This window comes from Schistocerca gregaria, chromosome 2 (assembly GCF_023897955.1).
Source record: "Schistocerca gregaria isolate iqSchGreg1 chromosome 2, iqSchGreg1.2, whole genome shotgun sequence".
NCBI classification, from domain to species: domain Eukaryota; kingdom Metazoa; phylum Arthropoda; class Insecta; order Orthoptera; family Acrididae; genus Schistocerca; species Schistocerca gregaria.
The window spans coordinates 748,758,469-748,783,391 of NC_064921.1; the positions used below are offsets into that span (position 1 = coordinate 748,758,469).

The following is a 24,923-nucleotide window of genomic DNA, read 5'->3' on the forward strand; positions in this document are numbered from 1 at the left end:
TTTTATTTGTTAAAATTACTTGACACAGTACACGGAAGTTAAAAGTGAGCAAAGGTTTCTAAGTATCTGGATTGACTCTAGACAAAAAGAGGCTAACGCTTTGGAGAGGTACCAAATTATACAGAAGACGGCAAGGAATAAACGCAACAAGTTATCCTTACATGGCAGCTCACAAACCTAATGTCAATGAGAGAAAATAGCAAATTATAATCAAATGGGCCATTCACGTTGCAAACGAAAACAAGTATGAAGTGAGCTGCTGAGAGATCAGATCACGCTACCGCAGACTGCGTAACTTAACATATCCCCAGAATCAACAAAGCATGCACCCATCAGCTCCAGATGTTCGCTGAGAGACCAATCGCAAGTTGCCCGGATCACGAATCCACGGAATTTATTTCTCCCTTCTCAGCTCTCTACTTTCAAAGAACTCTACATGGATGGGACAACTCAATGCTGTTGCCAATGTGACAGACGAAAAAAAAAAAAAAAAACAGGGAAACACATAGGAACTTCCCATATTTGGCGTACAAAACACACATTAATGAACACGAGGTTGATTCTGTCCTAGAACATTGGCTCCTCAACTAGTCGGTCGCCTGACATCAAGCACAGTGGTGGCGCGACTCGGTTTGATTGGATGGCCAGAAGTTTGGAGTGAAGGAAAGCATCTTTCTCACACTGGCTCAGGTGGCATAGCGGGATCTTGACATTCAATGTTCATGCAGAAAAGGCAAAAGTGTCACACTCAATTATTCTCTGAGAATGGCAGTAACAGTACGGTATCCCATGTCCTCAACTAGAGCAGGCACTGGCTCTGCCCCCAAAAGCACAAAGCAGGTAATAGCCGAACTTCTGCGAAAACTGCGTATCTCCCTGGGGAGGCTCATCTATCCTAGTGACATTCACCGACTGCCTTCTGCTGACAACAGGACCCTGAGACTACATCAGGAGTGTAACTTCCCAGAGCGAAACACGCAATGCCTTTCTCCCAAGCCGACATGCCCTGTACCCACAATAAATAATTATCTAATAGTGGCAGAAAATAAAACAATATCAATTGATCATATGTGACAGTATCTTCAACTAAATCCAAGTTTTCATAGACTGTTGTCTTAGGCAGACCATTACGTCTGATAGTCAGCAATAAACAATTACACATATAGTTGGTTGGTTGGTTTAAGGTCGGTAGGTGTGGGGGAGGGACCAAACAGGTTGATTATCGGTCCCTTGTTCCTATAAAACAAGTCCACAAGGGAAAGAATAAAACAAACAAGACTTACTGCACAAAAATCTGGAGAAAAGAAAACGCACAAGAACTACAGAGGGGCAACAAATACCACGCTGGACAAAATAAGACAAGAAAACTACAGAATGACGCAAGAAACAGGTAGAAGGGATTAAAACAATAGAGCAGACGACCGTGTATGGCTGATCAGGAGAATCAAAAAGGATAAGCCAGCCACTCTGCAACACATTAAAACTTCCAGCCTAAAAGCAGTAGGGTAGAGAACACAGATTGACAAAGGACATGCATAAAACTTAGATGGAAAGATAAAACCCCCGTCACGTATAAAACGTAAATGAGGGGTGATTTCCAAAATGATTGCCTATCGAAGTCACGGGGTCCAAACGATACATATCGAAATTGCGATCCTAAATAGATCATGCGACTCTGGTGGCGGGCGGTATGAGTAAGTTTACGGTCGTCACTACACTAACGACAAAAGAAAAGCGTTACAAAAATACTTGTAATTACAAAGGAGACGATTTACCTTACTCGTCGTCGTTGTTGTCGTCATGTGAAAGTCCATGTGATGTGTACGCTACGGGAACAATTCCCTTTTAGCCACAGCTTGGGTAAACTCTGCTAATGTCACGCAAGAATATGGGTACAGTGCCATATGCGTTAACTTTTCCCTGCAGACGCAAATTGTGGAAATAGAGGTACTGAAACAAGTACAGTTCGTCTCTTTGTCCTGGACGCCCTTCTCCTTTAATGTAAGACTTCACAGATTTCCATAGCTGCTCGATGTTCTGTGTGTGCACACTAGGATCATCCAAAGACACGAACTCTACAGAGTGGTTGGCGAACTCCTGGTCGAATCCTCCTGCTTTGAGCGTCTAGTAGGACTGAAACCCGTCTGTAATGACTTTACTACCAGGCAGTATGAAGTGCTTTATGAGACGCACTAAAGTGACCTTGCCTCTGGACAATACTCTGACAACGAAGCACTTCCCGGGACACGCGTTCTATTCCACCGAACACCCAAATATGATCGATTTCACTCTTTGAAGGTCGTCCTCTTTGGTTCTCCCTTCTTGCTATATGAAATTCGTCCACTTCAACAACTTTACTCGGTCCACCAATCGGTACACTGTCGTTCGTCAGTGCCACATAACACCTTTCTCTGCTAAACCCGTAATAGTCGCACACGGTATTAGCAGATAAGTCAGTTTCCGATGCTGTTGCTTCCAAGGTGTAGTCTCGAATCCAGCAAGATAGAAGAATTACGCTGGTCTGGATGGATAATTTGGAAGAGTCGAACCTGATACTCGTTTGTTTTCCGCAGTGTCCGCAATGAAATTGTAACGGTATTTCAGTATCGAAACTCTTCGTACGACGTTTTACACATTTCGCAACACACAGTCTACACAGTCCCACCTTTCCTCGACTGGTAGTACCCCATATTTGCGAGAAAAAGTCAAACAATTTTCTAAGCTGGATAAGCATGGAATTAGGTTTCTCCATGTGAGAGAATTCCAGGAAGAAACATCAAGAAACCAGACATCTCACTCACTACCGACATAAGTCGTCTGGGTTTCGCTAGCAACTCACAAACAATTCCGGAAGTATATAATTTAGAGCAACTAAGGGAAAGACGGAAAACAGATAAAAATGACGATCACAAATAATTGATCATAACGCCCGCCACCAGATTCACCTGATCGATTTAGGATCGCACGTTCGATATGCATCGTTTGGACCCGGCGACTTCGATAGGCAATCATTCTTGGAAATTACCCGATGAGGCATTGTCAGCAAAAACTAATGGTAACGAGTCCGTTAACTGAAAATTCCGTCGTAGGGCAGCTAAACCAGGACGTGCAACAGAATGTGGGCCAACGCCAACGGGACGCACCAAACTGGGGTGGGTCTTCACGGCGCACGAGATAGCTGTGGGTCAGCCAAGCGTGGCCGATGCGGAGCGGCAGAGGACCACAGAGTGTCTGCGAGAGGCTCGCAAGGAAGACTTCCACACATTCCTGGTCTCCTTTATGGCACGCAGTTTATTAGGCGTACCTAGATTATTGCCATTCCGTACCCCAAACACTTCGCGAAGTAATACCGAGCGCAGGTCAATTTCATAGATGTCGATCTCCATAAGCGGTTTCCTAGTAGCCTGTTTGGCCAGCTTGTCAGCAAGCTCATTTCCTGGGATTCCGACGTGTCCTGGGATCTAGACAAACACCACTGGGCGACTACTGTATGGCCGCTACCAAAGGACGGCCACAGTAGCACTGGTCAATAGCTAGTAAGCTGCTCAAGGAAATCACCACAGACGAGGAAGGACTCACCGGAGCAGGAATAGATATGCTCAAGGGCACGGCATGTGGCCACCAGCTCTGCAGTGAAAAAACTGCAGCCACCCCGCAAGGAGTGCTGTTCATTATCTCCTGTGTGAGCATAAGCGAAGCCAACCCCGACCATCAACGATCGAGACGTCGGCGTAGACTACTTTAGAGCCCCGGGACGCGTCAAGAATCGAGAGAAAGTGACAGCGGAGAGTATACTACATACATGTAGTATGACACTGTTGGCTGGGATATCCCACAGGTGGGTTCAACTGACTGTCGAGAAGATTGCCCCGCACACATTGGTCCCTTTCCCTTTTGGATTTGTAAGAGCCGGGTCACATTTGTTTTTGTAGAGTGTTATAGATGTGCATAGCGTTCTGTTATGTTTGTGTTGTATGATGATGAAGAGAGAAGGCAGAAGGAGAAACACAATACCAGCACATGTCCTACACCTCTCAAATATCACCAAGGGGGCCACTGAGCTTAATTTCTCCATCTGACACACGGATCACCGCCAACATTGTCACACGCTCTAACTTCATGAGACACTGTGGAGAGATCTGGGGTTCAATACAGGACACTGGCATAAAGACTGGTGTTCAGATACTTTACCCCAGCACCTCTTCTCCTCTTGCCGTCAGATACTGACAGCGAAAATTACCATCAAAAATTTTATGACACACGCCAATCTCTCTCTACAAATTTCTACATTGAATGATTATAAAAATCGATCTGCATGTGGAACACTTCTCTTTGTGTACTTATCCATCTTATAGTATCTAAATAATAAATGTGGTCAGGTGATGTGGGCCAGCGGATTACTGTTGAACAAAGATCTTCACTGTAGAAATAAAAAGGAAAGAACATGTAATTGCTCCATTAAGTTTCAGGAATGCAGCCGCATGAATTCTGCTTCTTCTAATATTTCGGCTGTATACCTTTCAGCCATCTTCAGAGAGTGCCGTACGACTGACGCTGCAGCGCTCGCTCCATCCTTTTAAACTCGCGAACCGCGCCACTGCGCACGCGGCCACAGATAAACAAGGCGCCAGTGAAGTTAATCGGCGGCAAAGACGTACAACATATGCATGAGTTACGTCTGTGGCTGCGCATTCGATCCATGCTGGGAGGTCGATGTATTACTGGGAGCTGAACTGTAGCGACGTCTTTGTAAGTTCAATATTGAAAGTGCCGGATTCCATGATTTATCTAATGTGAAACCGCTGTCTCTATTAATTAAATTCTTCGTCAAGCGGATTTCAATGGCCTCTTTTACTACGGAGTCCCAGAAAGATGAAACAGAAGTCAGAATTTCGACATTCTGGTCACGCTATGGTATATGAAAATGTCGAAATTCTGACTTCTGTTTCATCTTTCTGGGACTCCGTAGTAAAAGAGGCCATTGAAATCCGCTTGACGAAGAATTTAATTAATAGAGACAGCGGTTTCACATTAGATAAATCATGGAATCCGGCACTTTCAATATTGAACTTACAAAGACGTCGCTACAGTTCAGCTCCCAGTAATACATCGACCTCCCAGCATGGATCGAATGCGCAGCCACAGACGTAACTCATGCATATGTTGTACGTCTTTGCCGCCGATTAACTTCACTGGCGCCTTGTTTATCTGTGGCCGCATGCGCGGTTCGCGAGTTTAAAAGGATGGAGCGAGCGCTGGAGCGTCAGTCGTACGGCACTCTCTGAAGATGGCTGAAAGGTATACAGCCGAAATATTATAAGAAGAAGCAGAATTCATGCGGCTTCATTCCAGAAACTTAATGGAGCAGTCTTTGCGCCGCGAAAACTTGAAGATTAACTTGTAATTGGTTTGGACACAGTGACAAAACCGGTTGGCGCTTTAGAGATGTTGGATTGGAGTGAAACAAAGTTGTACACCAAGAAATATCTGCTAGTAGTACATTCATAACACAATATTGAGGAGATTTAACAAAAGGACGGAAAAAACTGGACAGAGAGAGAAGAGACGGTTAAAACTAGGGCAAATGGAGATATTACTTGGTTTCCCTATTCTCCACCAGGAAGTACATAAATTGTTGATGACGATCATGGTGTGTACCCACGATTAGTTGATTTGTGGACTTGTTTTGCTTGACGCTCTTCTCTTACAGGAAAAACCCGCATATGGAGGATGCTGTTATTGCGTCAATCTGCATAGCTCCATATTGTATGGTAACTGGAGAGGCGTTGAGCAAAGTGATAGCATACCAGACGGCTAAATTCATGTTCTTTTCTATGTGGTAGTTATAAGGAGAAATTATGTTTTTTCTCTATAACTAGATAAACAGCTGCATGATACCACAAGATACGCCTCAATTTCTCGCTTTTAATGCTCTGTCGCTGTCGACATTAACAAGATATAAATGTCACTGTGATGATGAGAATAAAGCGAACAATGTTGTACTATGCACATTAACAAGGTATATATGACACTATCACAATGACAGTAAATCTAACAGTGATGTACTATGTACGTTTCAAGCCCGACACAAGTGGTCGAGGACTGACTGTGCTGTCAGACAGTAAATTCAGAAATCAACATCCAGACGTCCAGTGGTGAAAGCCATATAACTATAAAGGGGTAGTTGATGAATCTGTGAATGTCACCGATTTCTCTGTTATTTCTAAACATAAAATTCAAAAAACGTTAAGAGAGTAGAGAGATATCTCTGTAGCCAGTGTCTTAAACGCATGAGAAAATAGAAAGTAAGGAGTAAGTAGGGGCATGGAACAAAAGACTGGAAGAATGAAACCAGAACGGGAAACACCTGTAACAATTAACAGGATCCGACATCAACGATACTTTACCATGGTAAGAAAATCTTGTAAATAAAACTAACTAATAATGTCATCTTTGTGGAATTCGGAGGGAAACAAATGGTCGCACAATGTAGTGTATGCAGGGACGGAAAGTATCGACCCTCTCATCTCGATAACGATACTGTTTTATTCGATACTTTTCGGCACAGTTCGACTTATTTGTTTCTTTTTGTATCTTTGTCTCAAACAGTTTAAGAATTAGGCTACTGAGACAGCATACAGAGTGGCGGCTACCAAAAGTGAAATTTGGGAGTATTTTGATAACTGAATGATAACGAAGTCAGGTGAGAAATCTGTTTCAAAAATCTGAAGTCTTCGGGAAATACTTCAAACATGAAAAAGCATTTAAGAAAACTCCCCACCACAACGGTTGTATTACTGCATTAAACGTAAAACTTAACTGTTCTCTCTATTATAGATAGATTTTAAAAACAGGGATTGTGAGATACGTGTCGATACCTCAGAACACGGACCGACTTCTTTCGATAGTTTTTTTACGATGCTACTCATGAGCAGAGTATCGATATTTTTCAATCGACACCGTGTCCATAAGCGTAAGCCGTTCTAGCCAAATACACAGACGTCGTGGAAAGACTGCTAATACCAGTTGTCAACAGCAAATAATAGCGCTAAACACAAAGCCATTAACAACAGTAGTGCAACATACTGAAATGGGGCAAAGATAGTGCAAATATCGTTACCATAACAGCAAACAAGCATGACATTGTCCAAGGATAATTGTGTCTGTTAGTGATTTCTCTGTACAACGGCGATGAGGTGGTTAGAGTTTGAGCTGAAGCTCTGATTGGGGAAGAAAATCGGCAGTGTCTACTACGAAGGTAGTTACAGATTCAGCTTCATTTTAAAATAACTTCAAACACCATAGTGCCTCTGTCAACCATATCCCACCTTATAAAATTATGTAAATCGGATACTGTTCTTATGGTTGTGACTTGTTGACGATGGATCCTTAATATGTCACACAAATGAGCATAAAAGAAAAAATAGTAAATATTTGAAGCAGCTGCCGAAATTTACATATCACATGAAATCCGAAAACATGAAATCATTGTTTTTCAGATGTAAGTAAGGTCAACAACCATAACGGAAAATAGATATCCGTCTTTTTTAGCGTTGTAGCCATCCCGATTTTGAAAAACAAGCACTATTCCGTACAACGAGCAATGAATAAATAAAACTGATGCACTGATAAAAAAAAATCAACGTAAAATTAGCTATTCCGAACATATCATACTATTAAACAGCGGAAACGCCAGGTAGGAATATCAACACTGTAGGAAAAGACAGATTGCTACTTACGGTAAAGAAGACACGTCTAGTTGCATACAGGTACAATTAAAAGACACTTATGTAAAGCTTTCGGCCATAGCCTGCATTGGTAAAAGGGAGACACACACAAACACACACACACACACACACACACACACACACACACACACACCATTCACGTGCAAAAGCAAGCACACTATCGGCCCGAAATGCTAGAGCTGGCAGTCATGAGGTGTGCTTCCTTGTGCGTGTGAATGGTATGTGTCTCTCCCTTCTACTAACGCAGGCTGTGGCCGAAAGCTTTACATAAGTGTCTTTTAATTCTGCCTGTATGCAACTTCACGTGTCTTCTTTACGGTAAGTAGCACTCTTGTCTTTTCGTACATTGTTGGTATCATAGTATTATTATTTCTGTCAGCGGAAGTGCAGTACAATAAATGTGGCCTGAACAGATTTCAAGGAATCAGTAATTGTCGACCGTTCTTGACTTTCGTGTTATTTCATACAATATTATGATCTATGATTACTACTTCTTTCAAGTGAAGCCATTTATTTTTCTAAAAACTTAGGTGGCTCCTTTTTTGGCATACAAAACAGGTAGTCATCCACAAAACACCATTTAGGACCTCATACTTCGCATTTTCGTGGCACAGTTATCACAAATATTACTGCTGGGATAATTAATAGTGTACTCTACAAATATATTCTTAATTTCATAGACAGCATTACTGAAGACGAATCCTACTGGAATTGTTGAGGCAACTTGGAAATTCGTATTCGTATGTCAGACGAAAATTCATTAGTTTCTTTTTTTTAAGTTTTCACAAATTTTGGACGCAGTATTCTTTTCGACAAGGAAACGTTTTTGAAATTTATATTAATAATTATTCAATTTTATTTAAGAAATAACACTCATACCTGAAATCAGTAACGCCTAAATGTATCGGAAACTCCAGTAACACAGACAGTTTTCCACACACCTACTAAACAATTAAGCGGAACACTTTCACTTAACAGCACTTTTGTAAGCTCTCGAAGAATATCGTAACGTCAGCACTACGTCAGTGGTACTGATTCCTGGGACACGCTGTAGAGAGATGACTCGCGACTAAAGCACAGGAGATTCCCTCTCCACTTCTTGCCTTACCTACACCATTGCTACTTGTTACGATATCTATTTCCGTTAAATTTTCTTTCAGATAAAAAACTTCTGATCATATGTACAAGCAAGCGATCGATGTTTCACCGCATATACACAATAAAAATTCCGATACGCAGCCTGAACAGCAGGTTCCCATCCTAGTGTACTTCATGCCAACAAAAGCCAACACGTATTTTGCCAAACTCGTTGCATACCATTTGGATGCTGAACGTGCCAAAGAGAATCGCACAAGAAATATTTCTGGAAAGTAATGTTTTCTCCGCAACCAAGGTAAAATTTGTTGCAGTAGGAGATGTATCAATTTTTATTATTTGAAGGCACAATTATGCAGCTTTTTGTGATATTTGGCCGAAAAACTAAGTTCTCAGCCACACTTCTGAGCACACACCCAAGCAGCACCCTACGCATACATACGTATCTTATTACCTATACTTTCCATGCTAAAGGCGTTTCTACCATACATGCAACACCTCAAATTAATTGTTGCTCAGAATGAATCGCACATGTAGGTGAAACATAGCTGTAGCTCGCGAAACTTATTATTTCAATGTTTCTCCTACTTTGTGCGAAAAAAATTTATAACTACACAATTTATTAACTTTTATTAAGACAGATGTGACTGCATATTATGCGTCAGTCATTGTGGCTGCTATCTGTTAAGTCAGAGAAGTGAAATACTCATTTGTCGCACATGGCTCTTATTATAAATGTTCCCATACTACGAAAGACATTCCCAATGAACGTACGTTCAGCATATGACTTCGTGTAACTTTCTAATAGCCACGTTATACGTCAGTGTATGGATTCTGCCGTATACTGAGTTTTAAGTGGTACCTACTATTTGGAAAATCTTTCCCATTCGAACGTGTCTGTTATTCGCTTTTCTGTGTTGGCTGGCCTGCTACAGTACTATGCAGTGATATGTTATCTCGCAGACAGTATTCGATGATAATGTCGTGTTTCGTTAGACTCGACGACACTAGCGCGAAAAAAAGAAGAATAAAACTTAATCACATTGATAAGGCAAAGGATAAAAAATTCGAAAATAAATCGAATTAAAAATTATAATAATACATTGCTCACTTGTAGATAAATTCGCTGATGCACTAAATCAGCAGTTAACTTGCGAACTGGGATTATTCGGATTAACGTTAAGTGTCTCTATCGGCACTATTCCCTAGTTGTAGGACTATGAATATTTCAAATCAGCTTATATTTCTGTTCACGTGATTTGTTTTACAATTTGACTTGCATCACAGTTAGCACAATTTTTGTTGCACTGTAGGCTTGTACCATTCGCTTAGTTTGTACTTTAGAACTAAGTAGCAGAGCCATTTAGCCTCTATTTTTAAACAACTTAATCCCTATCGGAGAACTGCGAACAACACGGAGTGCATTAAATGTAAATCGGAGAACTGCGAACAACACGGAGTGCATTAAATATATATCGGAAAACTGCGAACAACACGGATTACGTTGAATGTCACAGCTTTTTAACCGCAGTTTGAATAATGTTGGCAATATTGCTGTCAGGAAGGATTTCGTTCATCAACCGCCATCAAGTTTTAAGAACAAAGTATAAATACGAATAACCGGTATAAAGTCGGTTTCTGGTTGACTTCATCGTAGAAGTCACGAGAATGGAAGGAAAAGTTCAAACAAGGCCATCGATTCTAATTTCACGATCCATCACACTTCTCAGAATTAAAGTTTCACATTTAAATTCAGCACAACAAATATGAAGTGGTGTATTTTAATGCTAGGAAGCGCATTCCACAAAATTCACCCGCCGTTTACTAGCAATCCATCTGTCGAAAAAATTACCTGGGAATAACGATCGTACCTGCCAAACATGAAGTCTCCGGGTGAATCTCTGTACTTCAGGTCCGTAGTTTACAGTTTGCTCATAATCGTCTGCACTATCGCTTTCTACGGCAACCATACAATAAAGCTCCCTCAGACACTATATTGGTGTTAGTAATTCATTTGTTGATCACAGTCTTCTCTTTGAATAATATGACGGTCATCCAAGTCAAAGATAACACACGAACGTAGTAGCGGTAGTATCAAGGTATTATAGAGCTCACTGTAGTAGCGTAACAACTTATTGCTAATGAAAGAAATATGAGTGTCATGAATTAGTTCAAAACGTGTAAAAACCTGAATAACATTATCCAGATTTTTTATTTTAAATATTGCGAATTGTATCCTTCGTGCCTCGATAGGTGGCAGCTGTCACACAGGTACACAACGCTTTACTTGTAGCATGATTCGTGTATTTTGATCCTTTGAAGCTAGAAAGACAGACATTTTTGTAAAAACTGTGATTGCTTTGCAGTGTGACTATTTTGAGCACAAAATCTTTCTTCTTTTATGTCTAGTCAACTTGTTCTCAACAGTATTTACATAAGAACTCCTGACAAATGAAGCCAATGAGATAAGGACACGGACACTTAAAATACATTTCGCCTTTGTCACTTTTGCCGGCGAAAGGCAAACAGGTGTTACCCGATACATGTCTTTGATGTGCCAGAAGTTTCTACAGAGAGCACACTCCACTGGTAAGTGAAGCGTGATCACCATGAATCATTTGGTACATCTACAGCTTTAATAATGCATTGGAAAGTAAGTGACATCTGTAATTAGTTTACAAAATATGTACACTATGTGATCAAAAGTATCCGGACACCTGGCTGCAATGACAAGTTCGTGGCACCTCCGACGGTAACGCTGGAATTCAGTATGGTGTTGGCCCACACTTAGCCTTGATGACAGCTTCCTCTCCCGCAGGCATACGTTCGATCGGGTACTGAAAGGTTTCTTGGGGAATGGCAGCCCATTCTTCACGGAGTTCTGCACTGAGGAGAGGTATCGATGTCGGTCGGTGAGGCCTGGCACGAAGTCGGCGTTCCAAAGCATCCCAAAGGTTTTCTATAGAATTCAGATCACGACTCTGTGCAGGCCAGTACATTAAAGGGATGTTAATGTTATTGTCGTGTAACCACTCCGCCACAGGCCGTGCATTATGAACAGGTGCTCGATCGTGTTGAAAGATGCAATCGCCATCCCCGAATTGCTCTTCAACATTGGGAAGCAAGAAGGTGCTTAAAACATCAATGTAGGCCTAGTCTGTGATAGTGCCACGCAAAACAACAAGGAGTGCAAGCCCCCTCCATGAAAAACACGACCACATCCTAACACCACCACCTCCGAATTTTGCTGTTGGCACTACACACACGTTGGCACATGACGTTCACCGGGCATTCACCATACCCACACCCTGCCATCAGATCGCCACATTGTGTACCGCGATTTGTCACTCTACACAACGTTTTTCGAATGTTCAATCGTCCAGTGATTACGCTCCTTAACACCAAGCGAGGCGTCGTTTGGCATTTACCCGCGTGATGTGTGGCTTATGAGCAGCCACCCGACCATGAAATCCAAGTTTTCTCACCTCGCGTCTGACTGTCATTAAACTTGCAGTGGATCCTGATGCAGTTTGTAATTCCTGTGTGATGGTCAGGATTGTTTCCTGCCTATTACACATTACGAACCTCTTCAACTGTCGGCGGTCTCTGCCAGTCAACAGACGAGGCTGGCCTGTACGCTTTTGTGCTGTATGTGTCCCTTCACGTTTCCACTTCACTATCACATCGGAGACAGTGGACCTAGGGATGTTTAGGAGTGTGGAGATCTCGCGTGCATACGTATGACCCTAGTGACAGCCAATGACCTGACTACGTTCGAAGTCCGTGAGTTCCGCGGAGCGCCCCATTCTGCTCTCTCGGGATGTCTAATGACTACTGAGGTCGCTGATATGGGGTACCTTGCAGTAGGTGGCAGCACAATTAAAAACGTTTGTTTTTGGGGGTGACCGGATACTTTTGATCACTTAGTGTATAATAACCATGATACATAAATCGCCTTTACAGCGGCAACATCTCTTTGTTACTTTTCGAACCTCATGTTTCACTTCATGAAATATTGGATGCTTAAATTTAGACATCTGTACTACTCATTAGCGCAGACGAAAGCTGATATCTCGTCGATTCTTGTAAAACTTTTTAATTGACCTTATTGATAGAGATATGTGAGATCCTGTTGATGTTAATGAAACTACTTCGATAATAGGAGGTTGTTGTTTTCGATAGTTCAGCTTCTGTACATGGAGATCTGATGCCAATTTTAAAGAAGATTCCTTAAGTAACAACCACACTGCATAGAGGCCCCTATCATCCTCTGCCAGTTTCTTTCAGATTGGCAATAGATTTGTATCACCCTGTGCAAAACAGCTACACGTTGCAGAGCAACAAAGAAATGCACTGAGCCAGAAAGAGCTACACATTATCCGAACATCATCAAGCTCCAGTATTTTCATGTCCATGGGATGTGTTGTTTAACATTTCATCCATAGGCAATCCTATTTTCAGTACAGAAAAAAGTGATGTCTTCGATGAAGAATGGTGTTAGGACATGATGGATGCTGGATATGTCGAAAGTCACTGGAACTTCTCGATTGAAGGAAAGTTGAATCATTGGCTCGATCGTAGGATTGTTCGACTGCTCTGACGAATAGCTGAATGGCAGTAGCTAGAATCTGGGCAGAGATTATAGACGATGTGTCATCAGGAACCGGCAGGAACACGTTATTGGAAGCTGAATTGATATCTGAACTGCCAGCGTCGTTTATTGCACACACTTTACCACAGGCAACAGAGCCGTGCATCGTATAGAGCATTGGTTTCCAATCTTGGGGGAATTACTCCCTGAGGGATAAAATGTAATTCTCTTAAGGGTAAAAACAAAAGGCTTCAACTATATTTCAGTCATGAAACCAAACTGTTTATATTAGATCATTACTAGTATCACTGTTTCATAAGACTGTAATGATGATTATAAAACTAAATTTTTTCCAGATAGTAACATTGACGTATGACACAATGTTGTGGAAGTTACAGCTTGTGTAACAGATGTATGAACAACATATTAATCATATAATGCACTCTGTATGCACATATTTTATACATTGTATCATGCATCTATTATTAAAATTGAACACATACATCACATATTACTTGAATATCTCTTGAAAATGTCTTCCCACAGCATATGAGATATAGATTCATTATTCGTTTCGCAACAGTAAACGAATTAAAAGACAGGACAACACAGCACTAACTTTGTAGTAGATACTACACTGCTATAGGGCCTACATATTATTATTATTATTTTACTGCGCACGCGTTTTAATTTGGTGGACTTCAAATGGGATGAATACTGTGGATGAAACAAGGGTCGGTAGGGAGAAAAGTGTATATTGGTACAAATATCTACCCACAGTGGGATAGCTTTCTTTTTTGAGAAGGCGATGTAGGTACCACACGTGGGCATCGAGAATTGCGTCATCATTCCGTAAAAAAAAACATTATTAGAAATAATTAGTGCCAGCTGTCTGATTGAATCATCAGTTTATGATTTAGGAAGGCATCTACAAAAACTAAATATCATTTACCTTTCGTAATTTTAAAAATAAAAGTATTCAAATGAAATTGTCTTTCATTCTAAAGGTTATCTATAATGGTTGAGTCAGGGTATGGATCCAGGCGGGAGAGAGGGGGGGAGGGGGGCAGGGAGAGAAGGATACTAAGGTACTAACAGACATCTGATTACATCCGGGGGTAATGGTCTCTCAAAGTTTGGTAACAACTGGTATAGAGCCAGAGTTTAGCGATGGGTCTCACTTCTGTTTATTACAGTTATTTTTTGCAGTTACACCTCTGCCAACGCATTATTAAGTATGCACGGACTCTCCCGCCGGAGGTTCGGGTGCTTCCTCAGTCATGAGTGTGTGTGTGTGTGTGTGTGTGTGTGTGTGTGTGTGTGTGTGTGTGTGTGTTGTTTTTAGCATAAGTTAGTTTACGTAAGTTTAAGTAGTGTGTAAGTCTAGCCACCAATGACCTCAGCAGTTTGGTCCGTTAGGGATTTACACACACACATATAAGTTCTGCCTTTAGTTGATGAAGTTTATTTGCACTGATGATGAACATCAGAGTGTCATAAATGAGAGAGATTCTGATATGTTCCATTACCACGTATTCTCGCTTTGTTTTCCCATTTTAAGATACAGAAAGTTTCTCTAGAGCTGACGAGATTAGTTTTGATGATATGGGATCTTGGTTATCGCCTCTCAAAACTCTGAATTTCTAACAAAACCACAGTGAGGCAGAATGGAAGAAGTAGCATTGACGTTCGAAGTATTGAAAATAAATCCATGATTGTAGAGGTTCTGTCAGACAACCGTCAACCACTGCCACCATCAGTTTATACTTGAAATATCCCTGTTCGCGTGAACGTGCCAAAATAACGCGCAGTTGGTGTCGTCCTTGGGACCGTGTCTCGAATATCGAGTCGCAGAACAGCCGTCGACGTGACTCAGATATTGCCACTACGATAACACAAAACAGGTGGCACGGAAACACTGAAAGACACTTGAGCCAGAGTGGCATTCAGTTTGTTATCAGAGGAAAACGCGACTGGTTGACATGTCTCCTGCTGCCTGGTAGCTCGCATTCATAGATTCGTAATCATTTCCCACTGCATGTTGAACATAGTGACAATGAAATGCTGTTATAGACAAATTCCTTTTTCAGTTGTGTGGCTGTCAAGAGGAGGAGGACTGCGGATTGTTCACCGGTTATCCTTTTTTCGATGTCATCGATTCCGTGTGTACTCTAAGCCAGTGAGACAGACTATTTTAGAAGGAGCATTAGAGCTCCAATAAAATAGTGAATTGAGATACCGCACAAATGAAAACACACGATTCAGATTAATTATTTCAACAAACCAAAGTAAAACAGTTGAAACGGCCCAACTGGCAACTGGAAGAAGTACATAAAACTCATGTGAGAGTGGCTGAACGACAGCGTAAAAGCTGCTCCTTCCAAAAACCACTCCACTCCCTTATCCATTGATAGACAAATCGAAGTTAACCTGCTGCAAAGAAACACTGTACGAACGTACTGGTTTAATTAAATATTTTCAGGAATTTTGAAGAACACAACAACAAAGGCCTCTTACTTTCCAGCCGGCCGGTGTGGCCGTGCGGTTCTAGGCGCTGCAGTCTGGAACCGAGCGACCGCTACGGTCGCAGGTCCGAATCCTGCCTCGGGCTTGGATGTGTGTGACGTCCTTAGGTTAGTTAGGTTTAATTAGTTCTAAGTTCTAGGCGACTGATGACCTCCGAAGTTGTCGCATAGTGCTCAGAGGCATTTGAACCATCTTACTTTCCAGCGCGTTATCCAGCAGCGGCGGGTGGGACTAGTATGATACTTCTCCAATTTCGGAGGGAACCAATCATATCCGTATATAGGCTATTAATACCATGAGGTCGCCATTCTCAGAGAATTTTTAGAGCTACTACCAGCTCCCCACAAGGAATCCTTTCTGTTATCGTCTAGTGAAATCGCATGGTTAAATCTGACATTGTTTTACCAAGTGTTTGCGCATCGTTTACCTGAGGCGGGATGTGGGAGCCAGTCCGGAATCTACATCGATAGATGTGGCAATCGAACAAAGGCGTAGGTTATAAACCATTAATTTTTCGATGAATCTTCCACGCTGTTTACACCAAAGTAAGAGCAGTTACATATAGTTCAGCATTCGTCCGCATTAAAAATAAAATTCAGAACTGTTCCCCTGGAAAGACTGCGAGACACAATGGTACTGAAATCGGCTCTCCAAGTGACGACTGTTTCACTTTAGGTCAAGTGCTGACTTCTAGTTTCACACTCTCGTGTGTTCACATTTCCAGCGATACGTGACTCAGGAATAACGTGTATTAGAATATATTCATCCATACTAAGCAGTCGCTTATTTGCAACATCATACATTGTCTGAAAAGGAAAATAAAAAGATTACTTGCAATACTAATTAACTACAGGGGGATGGACAAGAATACGAAAACTCCATGAACATAACACATTACCATGCCTAATACGGCGTAGGAAAACCGTTGGCATTCAAAACAACTTACAGTTGTCTTGTGCTGGTAAGTATAAGTCCTGTATGATTTTCAAGGAAATCTTTTAGCAGTATTACTGCAAAATAATGGCAAGTTGAGGCAAAGATGATGCTTGGGGATAGCGATCACTCGCCGTTCTCTCCAAAGACCTCGAAAGCTTAAAAATGTTGAGATCTTGTTACTGTAGCGGTCATGGGAGATGCAACATTAAATCCTCATCCTCACAAAACCAGTCCTGAACAATGCGAGCTTTGTAAACAGAGGCCTTCCGTCTTGGAACACAGCATAAACTATGGAGGAACAAACATTGTACCATGAGATGGCCTGATTAGCCAAAGTGGTCACATAATCCTTGGCAGGAATCCGATCTTGCAGAATAACCGTGGGACCGATGGAATACCACGATATGGCTACCCAAATCATCATTGAGACCCTGCCATCATTCACTCTTTGGACGTAAACTCGGTGAGAAGTTGTACACAGTGTGAAACAAGACTCATCAGACCAAATCAAATGCCGGCCGCGGTGGTCTCGCGGTTCTAGGCGCGCAGTCCGGAACCGTGCGACTGCTACGGTCGCAGGTTCGCATCCTGCCTCGGGCATGGATGTGTGTGATGTCCTTAGGTTAGTTAGGTTTAAGTAGTTCTAAGTTCTAGGGGACTGATGACCACAGCAGTTGAGTCCCATAGTGCTCAGAGCCATTTGAACCATTTTGAACCAAATGAAATTCTTCCATTGCTTCATAGTCCAAGATTTATGGCTTTGGCATCATGTTTTCCTGTTACGGGCATTTGCATCACTGATGAGTGCTTTTAGAATTCCAGCTCGCCCTACAATTTGCGCCTTATGGAGCTCCCTTCGTGTTGTTTTGGTTCTGACAGGGTTCGCGAGTGCAACATTCAGTTCTGCAGTGAGTTTTGAAGCAACCGTCCTGTTCTCTCTCGTCACAGTCCTCTTAAATTACCGTGTGTCACGATCACTCACACACGTTTCGGCCACGTTGTGACATGGCGGACGATGTTTTTTCGCTTCCCCTGTATACAATATAAAGTGCCTCTCATAAGTTTTGGGACAAACATTGTGTACAATATGTCTACATCTACATCTACATGACTACTCTGCAATTCACATTTAAGTGCTTGGCAGAGGGTTCATCGAACCACAATCATACTATCTCTCTACTATTCCACTCTCGAACAGCGAGCCGGAAAAACGAACACCTAAACCTTTCTGTTCGAGTTCTGATTTCTCTTATTTTATTTTGATGATCATTCCTGCCTATGTAGGTTGGGCTCAACAAAATATTTTCGCATTCGGAAGAGAAAGTTGGTGACTGAAATTTCGTAAAAAGGTCTCGCCGCGACGAAAAACGTCTATGCTGTAATGACTTCTATCCCAACTCGTGTATCATATCTGCCACACTCTCTCCCCTATAACGTGATAATACAAAACGAGCTGCCCTTTTTTGCACCCTTTCGATGTCCTCCGTCAATCCCACCTGGTAAGGATCCCACACCGCGCAGCAATATTCTAACAGAGGACGAACGAGTGTAGTGTAAGCTGTCTCTTTGGTGGACTTGTTGCATCTTCTAAGTGTCCTGCCAATGAAACGCAACCTTTGGCTCGCCTTCCCGACAATATTATCTATGTGGTCCTTCCAACTGAAGTTGTTCGTAATTTTAACACCCAGGTACTTAGTTGAATTGACAGCCTTGATAATTGTACTATTTATCGAGTAATCGAATTCCAATGGATTTCTTTTGGAACTCATGTGGATCATCTCACACTTTTCGTTATTTAGCGTCAACTGCCACCTGACAAACCATACAGCAATCTTTTCTAAATCGCTTTGCAACTGATACTGGTCTTCGGATGACCTTACTGGACGGTAAATTACAGCCTCATCTGCGAACATTCTAAGAGAACTGCTCATATTGTCACCCAGGTCATTTATATAGATCAGGAACAGTAGAGGTCCCAGGACGCTTCCCTGGGGAAAACCTGATATCACTTCAGTTTTACTCGATGATTTGCCGTCTATTACTACGAACTGCGACCTTCCTGACAGGAAATCACGAATCCAGTCGCACAACTGAGACGATACCCCATAGCTCCGCAGCTTGATTAGAAGTCGCTTATGAGGAACGGTGTCAAAAGCTTTCCGGAAATCTAGAAATACGGAATCAACTTGAGATCCCCTGTCGATAGCGGCCATTACTTCGTGCGAATAAAGAGCTAGCTGCGTTGCACAAGAGCGATGTTTTCTGAAGCGATGCTGATTACGTGTCAATAGATCGTTCCCTTCGAGGTGATTCATAATGTTTGAATACAGTATATGCTCCAAAACCCTACTGCAAACCGAGGTCAATGATATAGGTCTGTAGTTAAATGGATTACTCCTACTACCCTTCTTGAACACTGGTGCGACCTGCGCAATTTTCCAATCTGTAGGTACAGATCTATCGGTGAGCGAGCGGTTGTATATGAGTGCTAAGTAGGGAGCTATAGTATCAGCGTAATCTGAAAGGAACCTAATCGGTATACAATCTGGACCTGAAGACTTGCCCGTATCAAGCGATTTGAGTTGCTTCGCAACCCCTAAGGTATCTACTTCTAAGAAACTCATGCTAGCAGATGTTCGTGTTTCAAATTCTGGAATATTCCATTCGTCTTCCCTGGTGAAGGAATTTCGGAAAACTGTTTTCAATAACTCCGCTTTAGCGGCACAGTCGTCGATAACAGTACCATCGGCACTGCGCAGCGAAGGTATTGATTGCGTCTTGCCGCTTGTGTACTTTACATACGACCAGAATTTCTTCGGATTTTCTACCAAATTTCGAGACAATGTTTCGTTGTGGAACCTATTAAAGGCATCTCGCATCGAAGTACGTGCCAAATTTCGCGCGTCTGTAAATTTTAGCCCATCTTCAGGATTTCGCGTTCTTCTGAACTTCGCATGCTTTTTCCGTTGCCTCTGCATCAGCGTTCTGACCTTTTTTGTGTACCACGGGGGATCCGTTCCATCTCTTACCAGTTTATGAGGTATGAAAATCTCAATTGCTGTTGCTACTATATCTTTGAATTTGAGCCACATCTCGTCTACATTCGCATAGTCAGTTCGGAAGGAATGGAAGTTGTCTTTTAGGAAGGCTTGTAGTGGCACTTTATCCGCTTTTTTAAATAAAATTATTTTGCGTTTGTTTCTGATGGATTTGGAAGAAATGGTATTGAGCCTAGCTACAATGACCTTGTGATCACTAATCCCTGTATCAGTCATGATGCTCTCTATCAGCTCTGGATTGTTTGTGGCTAAGAGGTCAAGTGTGTTTTCGCAACCATTTACAATTCGCGTGGGTTCGTGGACTAACTGCTCGAAATAATTTTCGGAGAAAGCATTTAGGACAATCTCGGAAGACGTTTTCTGCCTACCACCGGTTTTGAACAAGTATTTTTGCCAACATACCGAGGGTAGGTTGAAGTCCCCACGAACTATAACAGTATGAGTGGGGTATTTATTTGTTACGAGACTCAAACTTTCTCTGAACTGTTCCGCAACTGTATCATCGGAGTCTGGGGATCGGTAGAAGGAGCCAATTATTAACTTAATTCGGCTGTTAAGTATAACCTCCACCCATACCAATTCGCACGGAGTATCTACTTCGACTTCACTACAAGATAAACCACTACTGACAGACACAAACACTCCACCACCGATTCTGCCTAATCTATCTTTCCTGAACACCGTCTGAGACTTCGTAAAAAATTCTGCAGAACTTATTTCAGGCTTTAGCCAGCTTTCTGTACCTATAACGATATCAGCTTCTGTGCTTTCTATTAGCGCTTGAAGCTCAGGGACTTTTCCAGCGCAACTACAACAATTTACAACTATAATTCCGACTGTTCCTTGATCCAAGCACGTCCTGTTATTGCCAAGCGCCCTTTGACATTGCAGCCCATCCCGCACTTTCCCGAGGCCTTCTAACCTAAAAAACCGCCCAGTCCACGCCACACAGCCTCTGCTACCCGTGTAGCCGCCAGCTGAGTGTAGTGAACTCCTGACCTATTCAGCGGAACCCGAAACCCCACCACCCTATGGCGCAAGTCAAGGAATCTGCAGCCAATACGGTCGCAAAACCGTCTGAGCCTCTGATTCAGACCCTCCACCCGGCTCTGCACCAAAGGTCCGCAGTCGGTTCTGTCAACGATGCTGCAGATGGTGAGCTCTGCCTTCATCTCTTAAGCAAGACCGGCAGCCTCCACCAAATCAGATAGCCGCTGGAATCCAGAGAGAATTTCCTCAGATCCAAAACGACACACGTCATTAGTGCCGACATGTGCCACCACCTGCAGCTGGCTGCACCCTGTGCTCTTCATGGCATCCGGAAGGACCCTTTCCACATCAGGAATGACTCCTCCCGGAATGCACACGGAGTGCACACTGGATTTCTTCCCCTCCTTAGCCGCCGTATCCCTAAGGGGCCCCATTACGCGCCTAACATTGGAGCTCCCAACTACCAGTAAGCCCACCCTCTGCGATTGCCCGGACCTTGAAGGCTGAGAATGATCCTCTGAAACAGGGCAGGCAGCTGCATCTGGCTCAGCCAGAGACAGTGCCTGAAACCGGTTTGTCAGACGCACCGGGGAGGCTTTCTGATCAGCCTCCGGGGACGCCTTTCGCTGCCTGCCACGCCTTGGAACGACCTCCCAATCAACCACAGGCGAGGGCTCAGCCCCACTGCGGGCAGCAACCGGGGCAACCACAGCGGCAGACCGATCTGGGGACAGACGGGACGAGGGTGACATCCCCGTGATACCCAAGTCCGGCTCCCCACAGTGGTGCCCATTGGCAACAGCCTCAAGCTGCGCGACCGAAGTCAGTGCCGACTGCAGCTGTGAGCGAAAGGATGCCAAGTCAGCCCTCATCCGAACACAGCAATCGCAGTCCCTGTCCATTCTGATCGATGTTGAACAACAGTTACCGAAACACGAGTCCGTGCCTAGATAACGCAAGCGAAACACGCAAAGAATGTATCAACTAACCTGTACAAATGCCTAACGACTGCGCTACAATCTGCTGAATTTACGATTACAATAACTAAAACTCGAAATTACACCTCCTATACGAAACTCACACGCAATTTAAATAAGAATCTACGAAGTAAACACTAAAGCGCGATGCTACAACTGTCAAATACTATAATACGTCCGAAATATATTAATTAAACAATGCAAGTACCCAAAAACACGCAAAGAAATTAATTAAGCTATCTAACAAACAAGTAAGCTAGGGTTATACGACTTGCTGCTGCAGCTGCTTATCCAACGGCGGCAGGTATGAAAAAATTTATGAGGGTTAATACGGAAATAAAAACGTTCGTCTGCAAGTTGTACATGTAATTATAGGCTATGAAAAGTGCAATCACATATGTTTGCTTGTTCACAACAGAATACGACCCATTTCTTACTGCGAGATATGAAACTCTGCACTTCATAAGTTTTGGGACAAATGTGTCAGTGTGCATATATCTGTTATTCGTTGCTTCCTGCGATGTCAGTCATAACCTGTCGAGAGCTCAAAGGCAACACAAGTGTGTTTGTATGCAATAGTACGTAGAGGTAAAAAGTTCAAATGGCTCTGAGCACTATGGGACTCAACTGCTGTGGTCATCAGTCCCCTAGAACTTAGAACAACTTAAACCTAACTAACCTAAGGACATCACACACATCCATGCCCGAGGCAGGATTCGAACCTGCGACCGTAGCAGTAGCACGGTTCCGGACTGCGCGCCTAGAACCGCGAGACCACCGCGGCGGGCCGTAGAGGTAAAAACAGCACTTTTGAACAGAGGCAGTTAGTAATATTCCACCACGAAAAGGGAAGAACATGCCGAGAAATAACAACGTTATTGAATATGAAGAAAAATAATGTAGGGAACATCGTCCGTCGATATGCATATGAAGACAGGATAGAAAATCTGCCATAGACAGGCCATTCAAGGATATTTATGAGGAGAGAAGAGAGGGCACTAGTGCTAAAGGTCGAGAAAGATCCACGAATCACAGCCAAAAGAATTGCCATTTAGGCTGAGGAAGAGTTTGGGAAAAAGACCACTCCTAGCACAATCAGACGAGTACTGCGCAGAGAAAATTAGCATGGGCGAATTGTTAGAAGGAAACTTTATATCAGTCGTGCCAATAGGAAGAAGAGACTGCTATTCGCAAGGGAACTCGTACAAAATAACATGGAGTGGTGGAATCAAGAAATTTTTTCGCATAAATAAAAATTTAACATGTCAGGACCGGATGAACGAATAAAGATATGGTGGCAGCTCAACAAAGAGCTGGAAGAAAAAAATATGCAAGCTACAGTGAAATATGGCGGGGGCCATGCTATGATTTGGGGTTGTATGTCGCCCCAGGGAGAGCTGGTCTTCATTAACGAAACACTGTATACCTGCAGATTCTAAGGAACAATTTGAAGAAGAGCGCAGAAAGTATGGAGATTGGAGACTGTTTCAACTTTTTCGGGACAACTACCTCAAACATAGCGTCTGTATTGTACGGTTGTGGCTCCTGTACAACTGTTCAAAAGTTGTCAGTCCCCTTCCACAAAGTCCGGACATGAAGCCCATGGAGAATTTATGGGATGCGTTAGAATGAAATATTCGAGGAGTCTCCATACAGTCCAAACAAGACGCCAGGAGACGACTGCGAGAAGAATGGGAAAATCCAAATATTTCATACTTACAGAAGCTTGTACAAAGTATGCCTAAACGGCTAACACAAGTGTTACAACGTCGCGGTAGAAGTACAGAGTACTAATTCCTCATTATTTCCTAGATTTTGGTTTATTTCTGCACTTTGTCCCAAAACTTTTGCGAAGGCAAATCTATGTTATTTCACATAAATATGAAATTATTTGTATTTTGTAAGTCATAAAATGAAGTAAAATGTTCAATTTATTGCTCTGTGGATATCATTCTGTCTAGAGGAATAACAGCCGGCCGGTCTGGCCGAGCGGTTCTAGGCGCTTCAGTCTGGAACTGCTCGACCGCACGGTCGCGGGTTCGAATCCTGCCTCGGGCATGGACGTGTGTGATATTCTTAGGTTAGTTAGGTTTAAGTAGTTCTAAGTTCTAGGGGACCGATGACCTCAGACGTAAAGTCCCATAGTGTGCAGAGCCATTTGAAGCATTTTTTAATACACACATCAAAAAAAGTTCTGTATCACCTCGGTTCAGAGAGTTCCGGAACCTCTCCAGAACATTCGAATAGAGATCAACATAATCATTTCCGCAATTTTTATTGCTCATGAAAAACACACATTGCAAGTTGTACCACCAGTCAGCGGGACCTTCAGAGGTGGTGGTCCAGATTGCTGTACGCACCAGTACCTCTAATGCCCAGTAGCACGTCCCCCTGCATTGATGCATGCCTGTATTCGTCGTGACATACTATCCACAAGTTCATCAAGGCACTGTTGTTCCAGATTGTTCCACTCCTCAACGTCGATTCGACGTAGATCCCTCAGAGTGGTTGGTGGGCCACGTCGTCCATAAACAGCCCTTTTCAATCTATCCCAATTATGTTCGATAGGGTTCATGTCTGGAGAACATGTTGGCCACTCTAGTCCAGCGATGACGTTAGCCTGAAGGAAGTCATTCACAAGATGTGCACGATGGGGGCGCGAATTGTGGTTCATGAAGACGAATGCATCGTCAATATGCTGCCGATATTGTTGCACTATCGGCATTCACGTGTCGTACAGCCGCAACGGCGCCTTCCATGACCACTAGCGGCGAACATCGGCCCCAGATAATGTCACCCCAAAACAGCAGAGAACCTCCACCTTGCTGCACACGCTGGACAGTGTGTCTAAGGCGTTCAGCCTGACAGGGTTGCCTCCAAACAGGTATTCGACGATTGTCTGATTGAGGGCATATGCGACACTCATCGGTGACGAAAACGTGATGCCAATCCTGAGTGGTCCATTCGGCATAATGTTGGACCCATCTGCACCGCGCTGCAT

At 42.9% G+C, this 24,923-nt stretch overlaps 1 protein-coding gene across 5 annotated transcripts in view; it reads right to left on the reverse strand.

Moving 5' to 3' along the window:
- LOC126334928 (WAS/WASL-interacting protein family member 3-like) overlaps positions 1-10,850 on the reverse strand; it is a 258,741-nt gene extending 247,891 nt beyond the window's left edge. For 2 of the 5 annotated variants that reach the window (XM_049997658.1, XM_049997661.1), the window contains exon 1: positions 10,715-10,838. In XM_049997658.1, the coding sequence (XP_049853615.1) occupies positions 10,715-10,725 (11 nt within the window). In that variant the 5' untranslated portion in view covers positions 10,726-10,838. Of the gene's footprint in view, positions 1-10,714 lie in introns of all 5 variants that reach the window. The other 3 variants (XM_049997659.1, XM_049997657.1, XM_049997656.1) reach the window with 3 other exon arrangements.
- Positions 10,851-24,923: the final 14,073 nt, after the last annotated feature.